The sequence below is a fragment of the Dermochelys coriacea genome, chromosome 11 (assembly GCF_009764565.3).
Source record: "Dermochelys coriacea isolate rDerCor1 chromosome 11, rDerCor1.pri.v4, whole genome shotgun sequence".
Classification (NCBI taxonomy): domain Eukaryota; kingdom Metazoa; phylum Chordata; order Testudines; family Dermochelyidae; genus Dermochelys; species Dermochelys coriacea.
In genome coordinates this window covers 13,704,088-13,726,615 of record NC_050078.2, presented here as the reverse complement: position 1 = coordinate 13,726,615, position 22,528 = coordinate 13,704,088, and the positions used below count along the sequence as shown (strand labels likewise).

Sequence of the window (22,528 nt, the reverse complement as noted above, 5' to 3'; positions counted from 1 at the left end):
TATAAGTCAGGCAAGCGGCAGCTGATGCTAATAGGTTAAAAGTATAGAACACCAATGTCTGTGTTAAACTTCCATGTGGAACGTTATAATTTTGTAGGTCCACCTAAAATCCCATTACCATAAATCAATTTTTTTCCTCAGCAATCTGATTTGAATATATTTGGTCTGATTCTGCAATCATGCAATAGTTGCACCTGTTTAATCATACTCTTGTTCGTTGTTTACACAATGGATATGCTGTACATAAAAAAGAAGAGCTTTACAATGTAACTTTTTTTTCTTTTTCTGGATGGAGTGTCTCAGATTTATTTATAACATGGCAAGAGTAAGTATTACCGTTGTGTAGTCCTGTCTAGTATGATGGCTTGTTATGCTGTGGACATGTACTGTATATACAATCCTTTGGGTACTTAGAAAAATGTCAGTTGTCAATAACTTGGGAATATTCTTATTCAATTTTAAAAAACTTATTCAACCTAAAAAGCACTCCTGTCAGAATCAAAAGGAAATGCAGTAATTCATGAATTGCAACTTTTTAAAAAAAATCTGAAGCTAATTAGCTGAGAAGTGTTACAGTTAATAGATTTGACTTTGGGTAATTTTTATTTTATTTTATATTTAGATGTAAACACTGTCTTGGCAAAGCAGCATTCACTCAACAAAGTACCAATTTCTGTGTATCCGTACTACAGCTCATTGGGTACAGCTCTATATGGAAAGGAAAGGCCTCAAATAGAGATGCCAGAACCAATGACAATGTCTCTGGATCCTTACATCTGGCAGTTTTTACAGATGGATAATAGGCTAATCCAGGAAATAAATCATGAAATGGCAGATTGCAAATGTGAACTAATGTGGCCTCAACCCAACTGTGCAAATCCAGAAATAACACTGTGTCCCTCAAATGCCTTATCTAAACAGAGATCAATGATCAGGTTGATCAAGACATGGAATGAAGATGTTGCTAAAAAGTTCTTATGTAGCATGTCAAAGTACAAGGCCATTAAATGTGAAGTAAATTCAGTGGTGTGGGAAGCCATAAGAAACAGCTTGGTAAAAGATGGTGTTTTGGTCGTACCTGACATTCCCAAGAACGTGGTTTTCTTAGTAGGTAAGACAGAGATTGTGAAGGGTGCAGAGCAAGAACTGAAGGAGCAAATAAAAAATGCCAGGAAAAAAATTGAAAGAGAAAAGCAGAGCATAGAACAAACTCTGTCAGTTGGCCCAGGAAAGTATGCAATTTTACACCTTGCTGGTCTAGAGGAGAATGTTTACAAGGAGTACCCGTCTCTGAAGATATGTTGTGATGCATCATCAAAGAGTATTCATCTGTGTGGAGCAGCTGCAGAAGTATTTAAAGTCAAAAGTGAAATACTAGAAAAAGTGCACAGAATGGCACAGAAATCAATCAATGTCCATCCTTACATTTTCCAGTTCCTACAACACGTAGATAATGAAACACTGTCACAGCAGTTATTTATGTCAAATCAAATTATTGCCTTTTATGAGCTTGGCACTGATAACATAATGCTGATAGCAGGTTCTCCTGACGTTCTTCTCGATGCAGAAGAAGAAATGAAGAAGGATTTGATTTACAAATGCATTGACCTGGAGGACAACTCAGTCCTCAAAAAGAGAGAATGGAAGGAGCTCATCAGTCATTTGTCCAAGGCACATAACTGTTCCAAGGAAACTGTAATAATTATTGAGTTGGAGAATCAAGTAGTCATTGCTGGTTATTTCAGACCAGTAGCAGAAGCATATCAGCAACTTTCTGATTTTGTAGATAAACACACTCAGGTACAAAAAGTCATCATCGCTAAGTCTGTGGCAGTTGTAATGTTTGTGGAGAAGGCAAAGTTCAATATTTGGCTTGAATTAAAAAAGAAAGGTGTGAAAATTGAATTTGGCACACAGAATAAACGTAAAGGTATTTTCCTGAGTGGACCAAGAGTGGAAGTGTTCCAGGCGGTCACCAAAATTGAAGAAATTCTGTCTTCTCTACATTCAGAAAATGTGGTAATTGATAAACCAGGGGCCAAGGTGTTTTTTAAAGAACAAGAACACTTGTATGTGACTGGTGTGAAACAACAATTTAACTGTCTGATCAGGCTGCAAGAAGCTGGAGAAGAACAAAGAGAAGATGGTGAAGTTAGTAATGTGTATAAGAAACAAGGCCAGCCCCACTGTGAAAAGATCCTGCAAAATGGAGTTGTAGTAGCAGTTTATAAAGGGGACTTGTGCAGTCATCCAGTTGACGTTGTGGTGAATGCATCCAATGAGGACTTAAAGCATATTGGTGGCCTTGCTGAGGCCCTTTTAAAAGGTGCAGGGCCAGAACTACAAACAGAATGTGACCGTATTGTGTGGAAACGAGGCCCTTTGCAGCCTGGCCATGCTGTTATTACAGATGCTGGGAACCTCCCATGTAAACAGGTGATTCATGCTGTTGGGCCCAGGTGGAGAGATCATGAAGCAGAAAAGTGCATGCGCCTGTTAAAAAGAGCAGTAAAGGAAAGCCTACACCTGGCTGAAACATACAATCATCATTCCATAGCCATCCCTGCTATCAGCGCCGGGATTTTTGGGTTCCCATTAAAATTGTGTGCACATTCAATTGCAACATCTATCAAGGAAACGTTGGAAGATTCTCCAGGGGAAAGCTGCTTGAAAGAGATTCATCTTGTGGACTCTTCAGAGAAAACAGTTCAGGCTTTCACTGATGCCTTCAAAGACGTGTTTAGAGATCAATCACCCCGACACATTTCGTCACCTCCATCTGAAGCAGCCTTCAAGCCCAGAAAAAGTAGAAATGCTCGAAGTAGAAAGGGTCTCCAGATGGTAACAACCGATGAAGGATTAAGCATCATACTGGAGAAAGGAGGCATCGAAGATGCTACAGTAAGTATTTTAAGTTATCAGCTGATATCCAACTTTATGTAAAGTTGGTTTTCAGTTATATGAAAAGATACTTAGCTTTTCAGTTATAATTAACAATTAAACATAGACAATATGTTAATATAAGACATAATTGATTATTTTAACACAATTGTATAGGTTAGACAGGTTTAGTTTTTCATGCTGTCTATACCTATATAGAGATGAGCAAACATATTTTAGACTGACTGTATTTTGTTGTTTGAACTGTATTCATTGTCACATTAAGCTGTTGCAACCACGTGTTTCTCTTCCATCATTTCTTTATGGTTTTGCCTGTGTTTTATAGTTCACACTGTGATATGAGCTGAAACCAGCTGTGAAACGAGGACTGCTAGTGCTTTCAAGCTGACCTTTGTACTCTTGTGCTCTCACCAGCTGTGTGAGAATACCTACTTCTTAGTCTATGGGGGGAGTGGGTAGCAACTGCCTATAGTCTCCATGAGGGGAAGTGGCAGAACTTCAGATGTTTAAACAAGTAAAAATTAAATTGCTGATCCTGAAAACCCTTAAATGCCATTGAAACTTGGCCCTGGTGGCATATGAGCCTGTAACAGTGAGCTATCTTCTATCTGTAAACGTACATGGCCCAATTGCTGCAGTATCTCCGTGTCTTAGTGGTGCTTTGGATCGTGTCTCTCAAAGATTTGTTACCGGGGAAGGTACCTGTAGTGAATGGGTCTTGCATATTCCATGCAATGTTAACTGCCTACCAATTTTCAGATTCCACCAGCATTGAATTATTTTAACCATTAATTGGACCAACAGCCAAAACTCCCAATTAAGTAACTCACTTATGTCCTTCTCTGTTTTCTAATTCTCTGTTCTTTTTCCTTAAAGTCTTTGTCTTTTCCCTCTGGATTTCAAGTTGATGCATTTCTCTTCCATCTCTACCACTTTATTTCTATCCAATCTTTATCTCCTTGTTTTTTATATCTGTACTCTCATTCTCTTTGATTCAGCAGCCTCTCCCTTTGTCTGAGGCAGAGAGCATCTTCTGAATCCTTATTTTTGCCTCTTTTAGTGCCACTCAGAGGATCCACATGATAACCAGCTGGCCATCCTAAGAATGCTGGCTGTAGCAGCCACAGCCTGTAAACGTAACATCCTCCTTTGGTCAGAGAGGTTTATTAGAGCATGATGTACCGCACTCCTCTCTGGGACTGATTGTGCTGTTTGCACATCATTCATAACCCATGTTGACCTATGGAGTGAGAGAATTAACCCTTTCCCTCTCCTCTCTCTCTCCTTCAGTTTATTCCTTCTCTTTCTTTTTTTCTCCCTCTTCTGTAACTCCTCCTTCACTTCCCTTTCCACATAACTGCACCCATGTGGTTGCTCCTACTCATACCGGTTTACCCTGTGGTGCCAACAGGAGCAGCAAGGCATCTGAAATTCAGTAGTAGCATCATGTCAGTTTTACTCTGCTGATGGGGATGCAATATGGGCAGGACCATTAAGAGTATGTGATCCCCCTGCAGGAGAATCCTATATGCGGGTTTTTCAAATGGACACAGAGTAGAGTAAGAACACAGGATTCTGACATTTCCATGTAAAATATAAATTGCTGCATAAGGAACAAATTTCACTCTGTTATACACAAGGTACCCCATAAAAGTCAGGGGGATGAGGTAGGTATAACCGAGCATAATTCGGCTCATTTTGTTCAAAAGATTTGCTTTATTCCAGATTGCTACTTTTTAAATTTGCTTTATTTCTTAAATCTGCAGGTGCTCTTATAATCACTTAGCCTTAAATGTTTCAAGTTTAATCTTATAACAGATATTTGATTTTGTTTAAGACGGACGTCGTCGTAAACAGCGTTGCCCGAGATCTACAGCTTGATAAAGGTCCACTCTCTAAAGCCTTGCTGAGCAAGGCAGGTCCGATGCTCCAAGCACAATTATATGAAGAAGGCCTACCAGAAGTAGCTAGTGAAGGGTCTGTGTTCAAAACAGATGGATATAATCTGGGCTGCCGTTTCGTGCTTCATGCCATTGTTCCTGGATGGAAAAATGGGCAAGAATCTGCACAGAAGGTAGAAGGCTATTTTCCTAATTCTCATTTGATTGAATGGGTTTCTCAGTTGGCAGTAATGTCGATTTTAATGTGAATTCTCCATTGAAATCAGCGGAGCATTTCTTAGGGGTCAGCTCTGTTAATTTTGATGTAACTAAGCTCATTTTGAATTAATCCATGGTTAATTATGACATTTTAATATAAAATATACTATTAAAAATATTAAACTGCATGTACTAACACAAACTTTGTTGTGATTCACAGCTCCTAAGAGACATCATCACAGAATGTCTTCAGACTGCTGAGCAACTGTCTTTAAAGTCAGTCACATTCCCAGCAATTGGAACAGGGAATTTAGGGTTTCCTAAGCCTGTTGTTGCTAAATTAATGTTTGACCAGGTGTTCAAATTCAGTCGTAAAAAAAATATTCAGTTTCTTCAGGACGTTCACTTTCTGTTGTATCCAAATGATACAGATAATATTCAGGTAACTTGTATCCTATTACTGTTCTTTCTGTTACACATGGGCTAAGGAAATGATGTCAGGCCCAGACCTAGATTACACTGTTTTTGTCAGTAGTTTCCTAAAGTCTCATCCTTCCTTCTCTCCCTCTTGCCTCTACCCCGGGAATGGTCAGTCCTCCTTGCACTGTTGGTCTAGCACCAGTGCAAGTCCACTACAGGTAGCAATGGTTGACATGCTAATGTAAGCCAATCACGGGCATTTTTACCACTAAGAGTTAAATAATAGAGTGGCGGAAACACCAGTTGCCAGTCTACTTTGTGCTTCCACCATTGCTAGCACTGGTAGAGCTTCACTGGTGCCAGAGCAATATTGGGAAAAGCACTATTGGAGAAAAAGACAGCGTATCTCATGTCACTGTCCAGTGTCAGATTCCTGTTTGGTCTGGAGGCCATTAAATTAGGCTTCTTCTGATGTGGGTCAGTATCAACATGCTCATTAACATGCTAGTCAAGAAAGTATCCTTGGATTTCCATCTTGATAATAATATTCAGGCACTGTCCTGTGAGGTGATCGCTGCTCCTGCTCTGATTGAATTGCCATTGGACTCCACCTAGAATGTAAAGTTGCCCTTTGATTCTTCCATATACAGTAACCTGCCTTTCGTGCACAATTTTTTTCTCATTTGCTGGAGCTGGCACAAGTTAACACTGAAATATTCCTTAGCCCATGGAGTCATGTGAATCTTTCATGCATAGCCTCAGGTAGCATTCTCTTTCCCCCTCCTCTCTCTGGCTCTGTCTTCACTGAATAGTTAGCTCAGGTTATCTACACTTGAGTTTAACTCCTCTTGAGTTCACCTAGCTTGAACGAGAGCAGCCACGCTGCGCTGCTGCAAGCAGCATACAGTGATTGTGTTAGCAGCTGTCGAGTTGTGCTAACTTGAGCTGCCGCCTATACTCCATGATGGGCCATCCAACTTGAGCTAAAGGCATCACCCAACTTGAGTTTTAAGGGTTTTTGCGTGTGGACAGGAATTGAGTTAGAGGTATCGCTCATGTTAGGAATAAGCCCTCTGTCTGTGCACCCTATTACATGCTAATTAGACTTTCACTGTACTGCCTGAAGGTGTTAAACCTGAAGCAGTTTACTAGTTTCTCTCCCTTGCTCATAATTTTGAAGGAATCATGATTCCTTTATGATTCCAATTTATCAATATTTCCATTCAGTGTTGAATAAGATTGCTTGGTGGACAGCATCTAGTCCATCACCTTTTGTTTTTTCTAAAAAATTTTAAATTTAATTTTTATTTTTCAAATCTATATTACTACTGAGAAAACTCTAAAGAAGTGCCTACAGGTGATTACTATGGTTCTCTTTCTAGGCATTTTCAGATGAACTGCAAATTAGAGCAAGTGGAAATATTACCAATGTCAAAATGCACAAGCTGGTGCCCGAGAATGCCAAGCAAGGACAAGGTAAGTTTTTGTTTTGTTAATGTTTTGTAAGTTTTATAACTATTCTAGTGATTGAAAAAAATTCTTAAAATTTTCACCTAATATATATTATTTTGATATTGGTTTGGTGAACACGTCAGTCCCAGTGTTCAAAGTAAGGCGGTGATAATCCTATTAGTAAAAATCAGTTAAAGCAGAAAATTGTCTCTCTCCAGCAATAGGTTTGTGTACACTTGTAAAAATCATGCCCATAATTCATCACCACTCATAATAGTAGTAGAAGCTGTAGTGTAGACAGAACACAGGTATTTTTACCAGCGTACTAACTAACGAAGACTCTGAGCAGGTAAACAGTCTTACTACCACCTGTGATGCCTGGTGAATTATTGGATCATACATCCCACGGGGCCAGTCTTGCTCCTATTAAAATCAGAGGACATTCTGCAAGAAAGTAAGACTGATGAGAAACAAATGTGAAACTAAATAGTTTTTTTTCATTGTCCAACCTGACAGGATTACAAAGAACAGGATAAATATTGCAAACTTAATTAGATTTTTTTAAAAATATAATATTCAGATCCTCCTCAAAGGCTATTGGGAAAAAAAATGAGAATCCACAGGCTTGCTTATTTTCACACTAAGTCACATTTCCACTCGTATGTCCTGCAGTGGGCCCATATGGTATGAGTGTACAATCACACAGGGATCTCTCCACTCCATATACATTGTAAAAGTGGTTTCTGTGCCACCCCAGATTGGAGGGCAGTGATGGGAACAGGTAAAGACAGAGACCAGGGACTTTCCATTTACAAAGAGGCAGTGGCTCCAACACATTGGTATTGCGGGGCTATAGCTGCTATTTGTGCCTACATATTGGAGCAGCAGCTATAGCAGGATAGGTAGTTTTGAAGCTATGTGCCCTAGACCCAGCTTGGGGGTGGATCTCCTTCCTGGCTCAGCTTTCTCCCACACAGTTACCTGGGCTTTGTGTGGATGAACACGATTTAATTTTATATTGTAAACTGGGTACTTTTGTAATCTTCTCCATGTGAATGTGACAGACTAAGACCAAAATCAAACTTTTTGTGAGCTCTCTACTAAATAAATGCACATAGAGGCAGGTGAGTCCCTCACTCTAGGGACTAGAACCTTTGCTGAGATACACTTTTATCATTTTAATTTCTTTTCTCTTACAGCTTTCTTTGGGCCCATTTCAACCCCAAAACAGGGAGTGCATGAAATGCAGATTGGTTCCATTACATTCCAAATAGCAAGTGGAGACATTACCACACAAAAGACGGATGTCATTGTAAACATATCAAATCAAACGTTTAACCTCAAAGCAGGTACTTTAGCCTAGTGATTGAGATTAATGAGAAATACATTTTGAGTGGTTTGAGGGCATGCGTAAGGGGGTGGGGAGGAAGAATTTTCAATATATACAAGTCTTTTTTTTTTATACATTGTGCCGTGGCATTTTCAAACTGGGAAAGCTGTACTAGGAAATATTTTAATATAATTTGTTACTGTTCGCACCAGTATATAGAAAAATCCTATAAAATTTAATAGAGAATGAGAATCTTTCTCTCTAGAATGTTTAAACCTGCCTATAGAATTCTATAGCAGGGAATCATTCATTGTCTTATATTCTGTGCAATGAGGTCAGCTGCCTCCCATGTATCCCTCATGGCCGGGGGTGCCTCTGCAGTACCTACTAACAATTTCTCCCTCAAAGAGCTTTTTAAACAAACTCCACACAGGCATTTTGGATCCATTCACCACCACCCCTTCTCAAGGGTCCTAGTTTATTCATCTAAATAAAGCTCCAAAATAAAACCCAAGAGTTGCAAAATGCAGTCGATCTGTTTTACGCTCTTGTCAGGTCACTCCCAAACTTTTCCTGCCTGTAGCTTCAATAGGGAAACCTTATGTCCCAAGTTTTTCTGCTGGAGTCTGATCACTCCCAGCAGACTCCAATTCACCCTACAGGCCTTCCTGCCTGGGGCCTTTCCTACTTTGGCAGGCGACTCCCAGGCACAATCTAGTTGGAGCCTCAGGTTTGGAGCTCTTGCTTCCAAATCCCAGGGGGATTTGTTTCTTACTTGCAGAACCCTTTTTTACTTCCTGAAGTTTCCTGAACTTCCTCCTGCACTGCAGCCACTTGCTGCCCTTTATTGGGAACTACCTGATCTAATCTAGGTGTGCATCTTTAGTAATAAGGATTCACTACCCCTACGCCCTCCAGCCCTCAAGGGGCAAGCCATCCTGACCTTTTACAGTCTGTATGAAGTTTAAACATTACATAGGAAGGATATCTTTCTCTCTCAAATATTATAAGCTTTATAATATTTATAAACCAAGTTATTGGTTTATCCCTATTACATTTTATAAGACTTATCTATAAGGATGTAACAGTTTTATTTGACCTCATTGGAAGCTGTTGGGTATTCAGCACTTTTGAAGATCAGGCAGATGCCTTAACAGCCATCTGATGTAGGCTTCTATTTTTTAAAAATCTTGGCCTATACTTTTGCCAGATGTGAGAGGATATTGTGTACTCGGTCTTGTTGACCTCGGTGAGACTTTGAATACTCTTAATTTGATTTGTCAAACTAATATGGCTTTTCTTGTTTCAGGTGTCTCTAAGGCAATTCTGGAAGGTGCTGGACCACAGGTTGAAGCAGAATGTGCTCAGCTAGGTATAAATACAACATACGTGACCTGCTTTCTAGAGGCACTGAGCACCCACAGTTTCCACTGAAGGCAGTGGGAGCGGTGGGTGCATACCACTGCTGAAAATTAACCTACTATTGTATTTGTGTTTATCCATGATCTCACAACTCCTTAATTAATTAATATGATGCGTGTAAAACATCTTAAGAGATGTTAAAATAAAGTACAAAGCAGAAGAAAAATACTTAAGAGATGACAGCATCAAGGTAAATGAAAAGAACCTGCTCTGCTATATGACTCTTCCTCTTGTGCCAGTAAAACCTTCAAAACAGGGCAAAAGTACAAAGGGTTAGATGGTACCGTTGGTCAGAGCCTGAGCACTGGGTGGTACATATTTATATGTAAAGAAATGAGCTGCACCAAAAGTTTGCATTATGGATAATTAAAGGACTTATCACTTTCTGTCATGCCTTATATATTTTCTTTCATCTTTCAGCCTCACAACCTCACGATGACCTTATAACCACACAAGCAGGAAACCTGATGTGCAAAAAAATAATTCATCTTGTTGCCCTGAACGATACCAAATCTTTTGTCTCCAAAGTGCTCCAGGAGTGTGAACTGAAGAAGTACACATCGGTTGCCTTCCCAGCAATTGGAACAGGTTTATGTTTATATTTTTGTTGGAAAATGAAACTAAAACCAATCAGCCTTCTTGAGACCAAATTCATCCTGTGCGATCCATTGACATCAGTGCTTCAGGGATTTGATTTACCTGAAAAGTTTATTCTCCTATATTAAGAAAATTGTTGTGACGTTTGGGGCATTCAAATAACAGCTAGTGAAGCTCAGAGCAAGGATTTTGAAATGATAGGGAAGCTGGAGATCACTGTTGTTAACTTAAATATAAAGTGATTTAAGACTGTCATGTTTTAATGTTAGAGACTTGAGAATATCCATATATTACCATCTAGAGAACCATGAATACTTGTCTCAACTGATGTTCATGGATATCCCACTGGAAGGTGTCTATGTGCCTATTTCTGCTCCTACTGAAGTCAGTGGAAGTTTCTACTCTGACTTCTGTAGGACCAGGAACAGGACTTAGATGGATAGGATATGAACCTATCTCTGTAGGCCGGATTCTTCCTTAGCCCTGCGTCTGCATTCCTTGATCACTCAAAATATCCATACAAATCAATGAGAATCATTGGAATTAAAGAATGCAGGACTGGGCACTGTGTTTAAGATCTAGTTGTGCATGGGTCCATTACTTGAATTAAACTATATCTGTATTAAATTTCTTTCAACACATTGATATATGTATTTTTTTTGTATTGTTACATTTGTTACAGGTCAGGCAGGCCTTGATCCAGCAGTAGTAGCTAATAACATGATGGATGCTGTAGTTGATTTTGCAAGTGATAAATCTGTTCAAATTGTGAAAAACATTAAAATTATCATCTTCCAGCCACAACTACTAAGTGTGTTCCATGCAAACATGCAGAAAAGAGAAGGTACTGCTAAAGTACCTGATGCACCTGCATCAGAGTCCTTCTTGTCAAAATGTGCTTGTAAGTAGATGTCTGGTTGTTCATTTTTAAGTGGAGGCATAGATAACCCTTACTTAATTTTAACAACTGAGTAACCGCAAATATTTATACTTCATTACAGCATTCTTCGGCTTGGGAAAACGTGCTACAGAAAAAAAGCCTGCAATGGTTTTGCAAAAAAAAATTGAGAGAACTGTTTTTCAGATTTGTGGTGAAAGCCAAAAAAACATGGAAGATGCTATATCCTGGATTAAAAACCTGATTTTAAAGGAACAGCATGAAAGCAGTATCTCAGATGAATGGATTTCAAGCTTTGATGACCAGGAATATAAGGAACTGGCAGACCTCCAGAAGAAACTGTCCATTCAGCTGGAATACAAGTATCCTGTGCCTTTAATTCGAGTTTCTGGTGTTACCAAAGACGTCTTGCGTGCTTGCTTGGAAATTCAAGGCATGATCAAAAGAGTTAGCTCGGTTCAAGAAGAACAGTCCAAGGCAGAACTTCTCAGCAACCTAGTTGAGTGGCAATATATAGAAAATAATCAGTACCTGCCTTTTGACAGCCTAACAAATCTACGCTTAGAGGATGCTGCAGCATTAAACCAAAAAGAGATTAACATCACCATTTGGAATAAAAACTATCAAGTGGATCTGGAAGCCAAACGTGCTATAGATGACAAAGGGAAAAGTATGGCCATTCTACGAATCTCAAAAGATGAAGGTGACTGAAAGCTGTTTGGTGTTACTTAGGGCCACATTGTGTCTAGCTTAGCATGAGTGAGTTGTGGGAAGACTATACAAGGGACAAACAAAGTAGCAGTTCCTGTGCACATCTGAAATACTAACAGTTCCGAGCAGCCATATGAAAAAGGTCCTGGATTCAGAAACAAAGATGATAAAGGCTCTTGGATTTATTAAAACTGATAAATACAGAAAATAAATACCATGATGCCTACGAAGAACTCAATAATAATTCGGCAGCTAGTGTGCAGTGACCACCACTTCTCACATAGATCAGAATCATCTCATTCTTACCCTGAGATTCCCTCTTTAGTTTGTTGTATCCATCTGCTGTCTCTCTCATCTTACACTTGAATTATATAAACTCTTCAGGGCAGGGGCCATCTTTCTATTAAATATGTACAGTGTCTAGCACAGTGGCATTGTAGCCTCTAAGTGCTACTGTAACACATAGGAGATGCCTAATGAGAGCTGTTCATCTTCCGCCACCAGAATAAATGTTTAAGGAATACTGCAATTGCAGTCATGAAGGGTGATCGTTCTCTCAGAGGCCCCTGCTTTTTTCTTTCTTTTTGTTCTTGGAGAGAGTTTCAGTTTTTATGAAATCTTTATCATTCTTGAAAAGACATGATTGAGGAGGACTTAAACAGAGGGTTCCTTTGCTTTAAATCCAAGCCAGTTTCACATTAGCTGTGTTGTCAGTCAATGTCTTAGCCTCTCTGACATGAACTGAGAAATGCAGCTGCGGTGGAGTTTGGCCTTTATATTTTGAGGGGAGGTTGTGTTTAGTTTAATAAGGAAACTCCCTTGTTCTCCCAGATGCCAATTGACCACCTGTATATAGTGTTTTTAGATTTTCAGAAAGCCTTTGACAAGCCCTTACCAAAGGCTCCTGAGCAAAGTAAGCAGTCATGGGATAAGAGGGACGGTCCTCTCATGGATTGGTAACTGGTTAAAAGATAGGAAACAAAGGGCAGGAATAAATGGTCAGTTTTCAGAATGGAGAGAGCTAAATAGTGGTGTCCCCCAAGGGTCTGTACTGGGCCCAGTCCTATTCAACATATTTAAAAATGATCTGGAAAAGGGGGTAAACAGTGAAGTGGCAACATTTGCAGATGATACAAAACTACTCAAGACAGTTAGGTCCCAGGCAGATTGCGAAAAGCTACAAAAGGATCTCTCAAAACTGGGTGACTTGGCAACAAAGTGGCAGATGAAATTAAATGTTGATAAATGCAAAGTAATGCATATTGGAAAACATAATTCCAAATAAACATATAAAATTATGGGATCTAAATTAGCTGTTACTACTCAAGAAAGATCTTGGAGTCATTGTGGATAGTTCTCTGAAAAACATCCACTCAATGTGCAGCAGCAGTTTTTTTTTTAAAGGCAAACAGAATATTGGAAATCATTAAGAAAGGGATAGATAAGACAGAAAATATATTGCCTCTATATAAATCCATGGTACGTCCACACCTTGAATACTGTGTGCAGATGTGGTTGCCCCATCTCAAAAAAAATGTATGGGAATTGGGAACAGATCAGAAAAGTGCAACAAAAATGATTAGGCGTATAGAATGGCTGCCGTATGAGGAGAGATTAATAAAACTGGGACTTTTCAGCTTGGAAAAAAGACAACTAAGGGGTGATATGATTGAGATCTATAAAATCATGACTGGTATGGAGAAAATAAATAAGGAAGCATTATTTACTCCTCATAGCACGAACTACGGGTCACCAAATGAAATTAATAGGCAGCAAGTTTAAAACAAACAAAAGGAAGTATTTTTTTCACACAGTGCACAGTCAGCCTGTGGAACTCCATGCCAGAGGATGTTGTGAAGGCCAAGTCTATAACAGAGTTCAAAAAAAAATTAGATAAATTCGTGGAAGATAGGTCCATCAATGGCTATTAGCTAGGATGGGCAGGGATGGTGTCCCTAGCCTCTGTTTGCCAGAAGCTGGGAATGGGCGACAAGTAATGGATCACTCGATTACCTGTTCTGTGCATTCCCTCTGGGGCACCTGGCACTGGCCACTGTTGGAAGACAGGATCCTGGGCTAGATGGACCTTTGGTCTGACCCAGCGTGGCCATTCTTATGTTCTGACCTGTGAACCTTCAGAATTCTGGCTAAGGCCATGTCTACACTCCCCACCGGATCGCGTGTAGTGATCGATCTATCGGGGATCGATTTATCGTGTCTAGTGTAGACGCGATAAATCGATCTCCGATTGCTCAGCCGTCAACTCCGGAACTCCTCCACGGCGAGAAGCGGAAGCGGAGTCGACGGGGGAGCGGCCAACGTCGATCCCGCGCCACGAGGACGCGAAGTAAGTGATTCTAAGTCGATCTAAGATACATCAACTTCAGCTACACTATTCTCGTTGCTGAAGTTGCGTATCTTAGATCGATTTCCCCCCCTCAGCGTAGACGAGGCCTAAGATAGGTTTATGGCTGCTTTGAGCTGCCAGAAGGGTGGAAAGCAGCCTGGGTGCATTAGTAAATATGATCCAGAAGCCATGGATTATACATTCTCTTGACAAAGAATGGCATTAATTAGCGAGTGAATAATAAATGGGTGTTCTACTTACAGAAAGGATTTGTAATAAGGTATATGCCTACATACCAGCGGAATCTAGTGCAAATAATATTAACAGAATGTTTACTTTGCAGGTAAACAGTTAATAGCTCTCCCTGAAGAGTGGTGTGATATGAAACAAGAACGTGTCAAAGTGATGGAGTTACATCAAGAAATGAAAGAATATCGAGATGTTCAGATGAAGTTTCAACAGACGTGTTCAGCATTCAAAATTGAAAAGGTAAAATGCTGCCCTGGTTTCTAGATATCTTGGTGACTGGCACTAGTTTAGATAATAACGAAGGGTTGGTTTAGCTTTCTAAATTTGGATAGCTCCTTGTTAGGAGAGGAATGATTAATAGATTCATACATTCCAAGGTCAAAAGGATCATTGCGATCATCTAATCTGACCACCTGTATAAAACAGGCCATAGAACTTCTGCAAAATAATTCATTTTGAACAAGAGCAGATCTTTTAAAAAACATCCAATTTTGACTTTAAAATTGTCAGTGATAGAGAATCCACTAGGACAAACGGTAAATGTTAATTACCCTTGCTTATGCCTTCTTTCCGGTCTGAATTTGTCTAGCTTCAACTTCCCACCATGAGCAGACGCAATGAAAAATATCCTTTCCTAGTCTGTTTTTATTTATAATATATGTAAATCCTATTATTGCTTTGAAAAGAAGCTAAGCTATCACAGATGTAGCACCAGCTTTCAGAAGTCTAGCAAAGTCACTCTGCCCAACCTTATAGTGAGACTGTTTCTCAGAACAAGACTTCTCAAGACGATGCTGAGAAGGGGGGCTGGTGATGGAAATCCATCAGCACTACCTTTCTTCCACCTTACATCTTGGACCAGAACCTCTGCTGGTGTAAATCAGCTTAGTTCTATTAAAGCCAATGAAATTATGCTGGTTTATATCAGCTGAATATCTCGGTCCTGATCTCCTATGACAGGTCTTCTTTGGTGGGAAGCTCATCAGTCTGCTAGCATCTATCAAAAGAATTTAGGAGATCATCTCTCCTCTCTAGAGTCTTTATGAGGTCGTTGATGGTCGCTCCCCTGTCCAGTGCTTTTAGGGAGTGGCCAGCATTCCCCTTTCAGAAACTTCAGATGTTTCATGGAAATTTCCCCTGGAATCTCCAAATTCCTTCTGAGATCTTCCTAGGTGTAACTAGTCAGGAAAAGCAAGACCCAATAGCTCCTCTAATTGGTTCCACTGCTGTGCTTTTTTTTAAGAGCTAACTGCACACTAGAGATTACTACACACAGGGAATTCCTTACAAAAATATAATAAAAAGGGACTTGACCATGAAGACGGTTGCTACCATTATATCTACACTAGCTTTCTTCCTAAAATCTCTCCGTATTGCAATACATGCAGCTCTGCCAGTGGGAGCATACTATAGACCAGTTGCTGGGGTTGTAATCACTATGTAGTCTAATCCTGCTGAGAGCAAGACAAGGCAACATGGGGTCAGATTTTTAAAGGTATTTAGGTGCTGAAAAATGCAGATCGGCACCTAGTGGTTGAAATCAATTGGAGTTAGACACCTAAGTGCCTTTGAAAATCCCACTCAGCTCCTATCAGCATCTTTATGTGCCTAAATGTCTGTAAAAATCTGGTCCATGGTGTTTAAAATGCTGGCTGCCAGTACCTTGTCTGCACTAGCACTTCCACTGTTACTACCAGCAGTGCAGTTGCACCAGTGGTACTTCAAAGATGGGAGACTTTAGGAAAGTTGCTAGTGTAGACAAAATCAATGTCTCACCTACTGGTGTGTGCATACAACCTGCTAGCTAGATGATTTGGGAGAATATTAATGATCTATAAAAAGAATCTTACACTGGCAAAGCAGATGGTATCAATATCACCATAATACTAACCATTATCAAAGTTAACATCACAGTTAAGGTATTCAAAGCAAATCTTATGCAGCGTATAAGTCATATGTTTAGTACACAATGATATTAACCCTTTCATAGTAGCCTTTCTGCTACAGTGAAGCATAGCAATGTACTGTTTAATTTCCAGCAACCAAGAAGCTAAAATAAGAAGGATAAGTTCTCCTTCCTCTTCATCCCACTGGTTTGGGGGAGCTCCCACTTGTTTCTGGCTGGGGTAGTGAGAACTTTCCAAGTAAGAGAATCTGAAGTGTGAGCAATAGGAGGAGGTACCTTTCCACTTCCTCTCCTATAAAAGACGTTCTGCCTACTGGCCATCTCCCTCTCTTTTCCAGACCAAATGCTGTCTGTTGCTTCTCCATTTGCAGAGGAGAAAAGACAGATAAACAATACATAATCATTTAATTTTATGCAAAATCCCTCTTTTGAAATACCTTTAAATCCTCTAACCTGTTCTGAAGCAGGACTTTAGACCTACCAGTTATAATAATTGTTACATCAGTACAGATGTACCATCCTTCTCAAGTCTAAATGATGGCAATTAGAGGAATTGAGATGTTCTGCTACACAGATTACTACATTGCTAATACACATATGTATACACTTGTTTAGCTGGATATAGGCCTGGTGGGGCACTGTTTCCTTTCAGAGACACTTCTTTGCTGGTCTCTACTCTTCTTTTTTTTTTTTTTTTTCTTTTTGATGCATGCCAATCATCACAAGAAGCTACCACGTCATCATATAATAGCAAGACAGTTAACAACATCCACCAAAACTGATGATCTGCCCCATCATATTTTGATATATTTTAACCACTGCAATGTGCCATTTGAAAGCTAGCACCTCACTGAAGATGTATAAAAGATATGGGACAGCAGTGAAATGGTACAGAGAGAATCTAACTAACGAACCTTTACCTAAATGGATATGTTATTTTTGTAACTACTACTTGTCTTACTGCACATTCTATATATTTTTGATATCCTGTTAACCAACTATAAAAATGACACATTGGTCACAGAGTGAGGCTCTGAAAGCAAAATATTTTGTATCACATTGTGGGCCAGGTGCTCCTCTCAAGTGATGCCAATATCAAGCTCTTTTATTTGAAGATGTTGGTCATTATCAATATCATGTCTCATTTTTAACTTTGTAGATTGAGAGCATACAACATCATTACTACTGGCAGGCCTAGCTAATAAGGAAGCAGCAGATGGATACCAAAAATGGCAGCACAAATAATGAGAAACTTCTATTTCATGGAATACGTAGTGCTGCATTTATCATAACTAATCACAACACAATCAGCGCCAGTCACACAACCAGTTATACCCATGTCAATTTGGAGAAATTGCAGTGAATTTAGTGAAGTTATTCAAGAGAAATATCAGTATAAATAGGGCTAGGAAAATGCCCCTTTGTAATTAATCATCCTGTCTTTCTGATTTGATGCCAAGGGTGTTAGTCATTATCAATAATATTTTATTTTTCTTATGTTGTAGATTGAAAGGATACAAAATCCTTACTACTGGCAGGCCTACCAAATAAAAAAGCAGGAGATGGATTCCAAAAATGGCAATACAAATAATGAGAGGCTTCTATTTCATGGAACAACAAGTGGCTCATTAACCATTATTAATCATAAGGGGTTTAATCGCAGTTACGCCGGAATGAACGGTAATGTAAAATCTAAAGCATGTTGCTTTCATAAGCATGGGATAAAATAGGATGACAAGGTGTAACGTTATCATGCTGTCAAAATACAGGTGCCCCCGATGCACAGTGATTCCTTATTGGCCCTGGAGACTATTCCTTTCTGTACGTAGGTCGGGGCGGGCAAACTTTTTTTTTTTTTTTTTGGCCTGTGGGCCACATCGGGCTTTGGAAATTGTATGGAGGGCCAGTTAGGGGAGGCTGTGTCTCCAACCCCCTTGCTTCTCACCCCCCTGACAGCCCCCCTCCAGACTCCTGCCACATCCAACCCCCCCGTTCCCTGATGGGGGAGCCCCCCCAGGACCCCTGCCCCATCCACCCCTCTGCTCCCTGTCCCCCTGACCACCCCTGGAACCCCTGTCCCCTGACTGCTCCCCACCCCCCATTGTACCCCTCCACCCCCATTCCCCACCCTCTGACCACCCCATCCACACCCCCTGCCCCCTGACCACCACCCCGAACTCCCCTGCCCTCTATCTGACCCCCCCCGGCTCCCTGCCCCCTTACCGTGCAGCCCAGAGCACCAGTGGCTGGCGGTGCTACAGCCGCGCCGCCGAGAGCGTTGCGCCGGTGTAATATAGTAAATTGCTCTCCGTACCTACTACCAGTAGCACATTCCTACGTGGAGCAGTTTAATACACTACATGGGCAGCATGGCGCACTGAAGCTGCAGGGGAGGGGCCAGGGGCTAGCCTCCCGGGCCAGGAGCTCGGGGCTGGGCAGGAGGGTCCCGTGGGCCGGATGGGGCCTGCGGGCCATAGTTTGCCCACCTCTGACATAAGTTGTATTCTGGTATGTGCCTCAGCTGTTCTCCATTACAGTCATGACTCAGCTTTAGAAGTAATAATACAATAATGATTCTGAACACTTCTACACTTCCTTTCATCAGAGATCTCAGAGCACATCACAAACATTAATGCATTTAGCCTCCTACCATCCCTGTAAAGCAAGGAAGTATCCTCGTTTTATAGATGGGGAAACGGAAGCATAAAGACTTTCAGCATCTTCCCAAGGGACCAATAGCAGAACTGAAAATAGACCTTGGGCATTTTGACTACCAGCCCTCTTTTTGTGTGTGTGCTAACTAGTGCATCAGAGATGCATGTGTGCAGCCAACAGAAAATAAAATTTGAATGTGACCAACTGATTAAGTTCTCTGTGAGCCTGGAATCAGCAAGGTGATTTTATGGGACAGTATTACTTTAAAAGTTAAACTAATTCAGGGGTCTCAAACTCAAATGACCATGAGGGCCACATGAGGACTATTGCATTGGCCCGAGGGCTGCATCACTGACGCCCCCCCCCCTTGCTGCCCCTGGACCCGCCCCCACTCCTCCCTTCTATGAGGCCCCACCCCTTCCCTGCCCCCATTCTGACCCCTTCCCCAAAGTCCCCACCCCAACTCCGCCCCCTCCCTGCCCCCAGGGGGTGCAGGAGGGGTCTGGCAGGGGCTCAAGGTGCAGGGTGCGGCAGGGGGTTCAGGGCAGGGAGTTGGGGTGCGGCAGGAGGCTCAGGGCAGGGGGTTGGGATGCAGGAGGGGTGTAGGGTGTGGCAGGGAGTTGGGGTGCAGGAGGGGTGCAGGCTTCAGCCCGGCACTGCTTACCTAGAGTGGCTCTGGGGTGGCAGCAGCATGCACTGGGGCCAGGGCAGGCCCCCTGTCCTGCTCCTGCTCCTGCTCCTGCTCCTGCTCCTGCTCCGGGAAGCAGCCGGAACCACGTCCCTGCTGCCCCTGCGGGAGGGGGAGCACAGGGCTCCATGCACTGCTTTTGTCGCTCCTCCAGGTACCTCCCACGAAGCTCCCATTGGCTGCGATTCCCCGTTCCTGGCCAATGGGAGCTGCGGGGGGCATGCCTGGAAGCAACGCACGGAGCCCTCTGCGCACGGCCCCCCAAACCCTCAGGAACGTGGTGCCAGGAGCAGCGTGGGGCACTGCCTAACCCTAGCCCGGAAGTAGGCGGGGGGGCACGGGGCGCTTGGTGGGCCACAGGAAATAGCCCCATGAGCCGCGTGTTTGAGACCCCTGAACTAATTGTTGTGCTAACAGCCCCAATACAGTCATCAGTGGAGGCATTTGTCTTCTATTAATATCAGTCTGGATTGTCTCCCTCCACATGCAGACCTCATACCTGCCATGTTGAAGAAGGATAAACCTCCTTTGCAGAATGGAAAGGGGTGGAGAATGGCAGATCAGAGAGATTTGTAAATTGGATAGAGCGTATAACTATTTTGTCCATTTGGCCCTGTGAAGGTTAATCAGAAAAGATAATACAGCATAGTACTAAATGTTCTTTTTGGTATGGGGACAACTATGATCGGACTGAGTCCCTGGTGAAGCGGTTCTAATGAATCTGTGCTTCCAGGGAGCTGTGGAGGACCTGACTTCCTGGGATCGCCCAAAAATGGAAATGAGCCCCACAGTCTGTTCTGTAAGGTTGAACCCCAATCCTCAAAACAAAATGATAGAGGAGAAATTCTGCAGGGAGATTCTCTAGATGTCCTGTCTCAGAGTCCTCTCGCAGGCCTCCAAGTTTGTGGAGTACTGTGAGACAATACTATTTACTGCTGTATAATTGACAATATTATGTCAGATCATCCATCTTTCTGTCTCTGCTTCCCTTCTCGGCCCCAGTGCCCCTCCAGAAATTTCCTGTTTGTTTCCCATTTTCAGAACCCCCCATTTCTGCCTTCTTCCAGGAAATACCCCCTCATTTTCCATGTTGATGGGTGCACTAGATACACCTGAGACAGAGAGAGCCATTAAAAGATAACATTTGCCAACCTACCATACATCCGATTTATTTTCTGTTCAAGGTGTCAGAAAAAAGTGGTATCTCAGGTACTGCTGTCTGGAAAGTGCTGTTGGCAAATAGTGATTGATTTTTTTTTATATATATATATATATAATTTTTTTTTTAAATAGTATTCACTGTGGACAAATAGTGCATCTCACATGGCTATGACACGTAGCTCTAATATTTGCCTGTTGTTTTTAGAATGATGTACTGATGATATCTAACCCTTACAATACTACCCAATTTCCGGGTAGATGACACTTGGAAACTGAATACCTCATGAGGGCTGGAAGCAGTTCTTGCCTATTTGTTTATCTAGGATTTGCAGGACTGTTGGGCGTGGGGTGGATGGCTCTTTGTGTTTATTTTTTTGATGTGGAGAGGTTATAGGAGGAGAGTTTAGGCAGCTGGTAGGTGCTGTGTGTTGGGTGGGGGGGTATGTAGTAGGAGGTTTCAACAGCTGGGCTAGGACTCAGATTTCTTATTGGAGTGAGGGTAAGGGGAGAATTAGGCTGCTTTACCATCTGTGAATCAATATAGTTGTCTGCAGAAGTTCAATGTATTTTAATATGCTCATCTTCAGTGTTCTGCTCTGCCTGTTTTAGCTGATGACTCACTGCTCCAATGGAAGCTCTAGGAGGCATTGTGTTTGAAGCAGAAAGTGTCTCTCAGAGGTCTGGGGAGTGTGGCCAATGCATTAGCCTTGGAGAGTATGCAGCATCTGCTCTCCTCTCCACCTAGACGGTTCTTCTCAGGTCTACTTTTACCTTCGACAGTGTGTCTCAGATCAGGACACAGTTATTCATAACCAATGAACAAGTTTTTATTAATTCACCCAGAACCCCACAGGTATATAATCAACAGTTGTCAGTTCTTCAGTATTTCTAATGCATTTATCAATCTTCAGGTCATTCTGCAAGATGTAAAGATGCACTTTGTCTAGGGTTTGATTTGAAATGGACTAGTTTAACACATCAAAAACAATTGCTTAAAAGTTTTCTTTGACATTCTACTAGTCTAGTTTGCTTGAACTTACAAAAGAGAAACATTTTTATAGAATCACTTAGTTAAAATCCCCAAATAAATTTCCTTTAAGTCTGACTAGAAAGTGTGCAGACTCAACCAGTTTCTTATTCCTGGTGGAAGAGAGCTTCCAACTTCAACTTATCTGGGATTCCTTAGACATGCCTCACACATTAAAGATGTGGATTGTTGGTCTTCTGTTGTGAGCAAGCAGAGGTGGGGTGAACAAAGGTACATCTTGTAATCTCGTCTTGTAACAATGGAACGGCTGCCATATGAGGAGAGATTAATAAAACTGGGACTTTCCAGCTTGGAAAAGAGTCGATTAAGGAGGGATATGATTGAGGTCTATAAAATCATGACTGGTGTGGAGACAATAAATAAGGAAGTGCTATTTACTCCTTCTCATAACACAAGAACTAGAGGGTCAGCAAATGAAAATAATAGGCAGCAGATTTAAAACAAACAAAAGGAAGTATTTTTTCACACAATGCACAGTCAACCTGTAGAACTCCTTGCCAGGGGATGTTGTGAAAGCCAAGACTATAACGGGATTCAAAAAAGAACTAGATAAGTTAATGGAGGATAGGTCCATGAATGACTATTAGCCAAGATGGAGAAGGGATGGTGTCCCTAGCTTCTGTTTGCCAGAAGCTGGGAATGGG

General features: G+C 41.4%; 1 protein-coding gene across 11 annotated transcripts in view; it reads left to right on the top strand.

The window, feature by feature from the left end:
- PARP14 (poly(ADP-ribose) polymerase family member 14) overlaps window positions 1–22,528 on the top strand; it is a 43,444-nt gene that overhangs the window by 18,565 nt on the left and 2,351 nt on the right. For 10 of the 11 annotated variants that reach the window (XM_043504974.1, XM_038421426.2, XM_043504975.1 and 7 more), the window contains 11 exons: window positions 623–2,901; window positions 4,739–4,975; window positions 5,221–5,442; window positions 6,803–6,896; window positions 8,072–8,221; window positions 9,512–9,574; window positions 10,045–10,212; window positions 10,904–11,122; window positions 11,223–11,822; window positions 14,521–14,666; window positions 17,838–18,012. In XM_043504974.1, the coding sequence (XP_043360909.1) occupies window positions 623–2,901; window positions 4,739–4,975; window positions 5,221–5,442; window positions 6,803–6,896; window positions 8,072–8,221; window positions 9,512–9,574; window positions 10,045–10,212; window positions 10,904–11,122; window positions 11,223–11,822; window positions 14,521–14,666; window positions 17,838–18,012 (4,353 nt within the window). The remainder of the gene's footprint in view (window positions 1–622; window positions 2,902–4,738; window positions 4,976–5,220; window positions 5,443–6,802; window positions 6,897–8,071; window positions 8,222–9,511; window positions 9,575–10,044; window positions 10,213–10,903; window positions 11,123–11,222; window positions 11,823–14,520; window positions 14,667–17,837; window positions 18,013–22,528) is intronic. The other variant, XM_043504978.1, reaches the window with a different exon arrangement.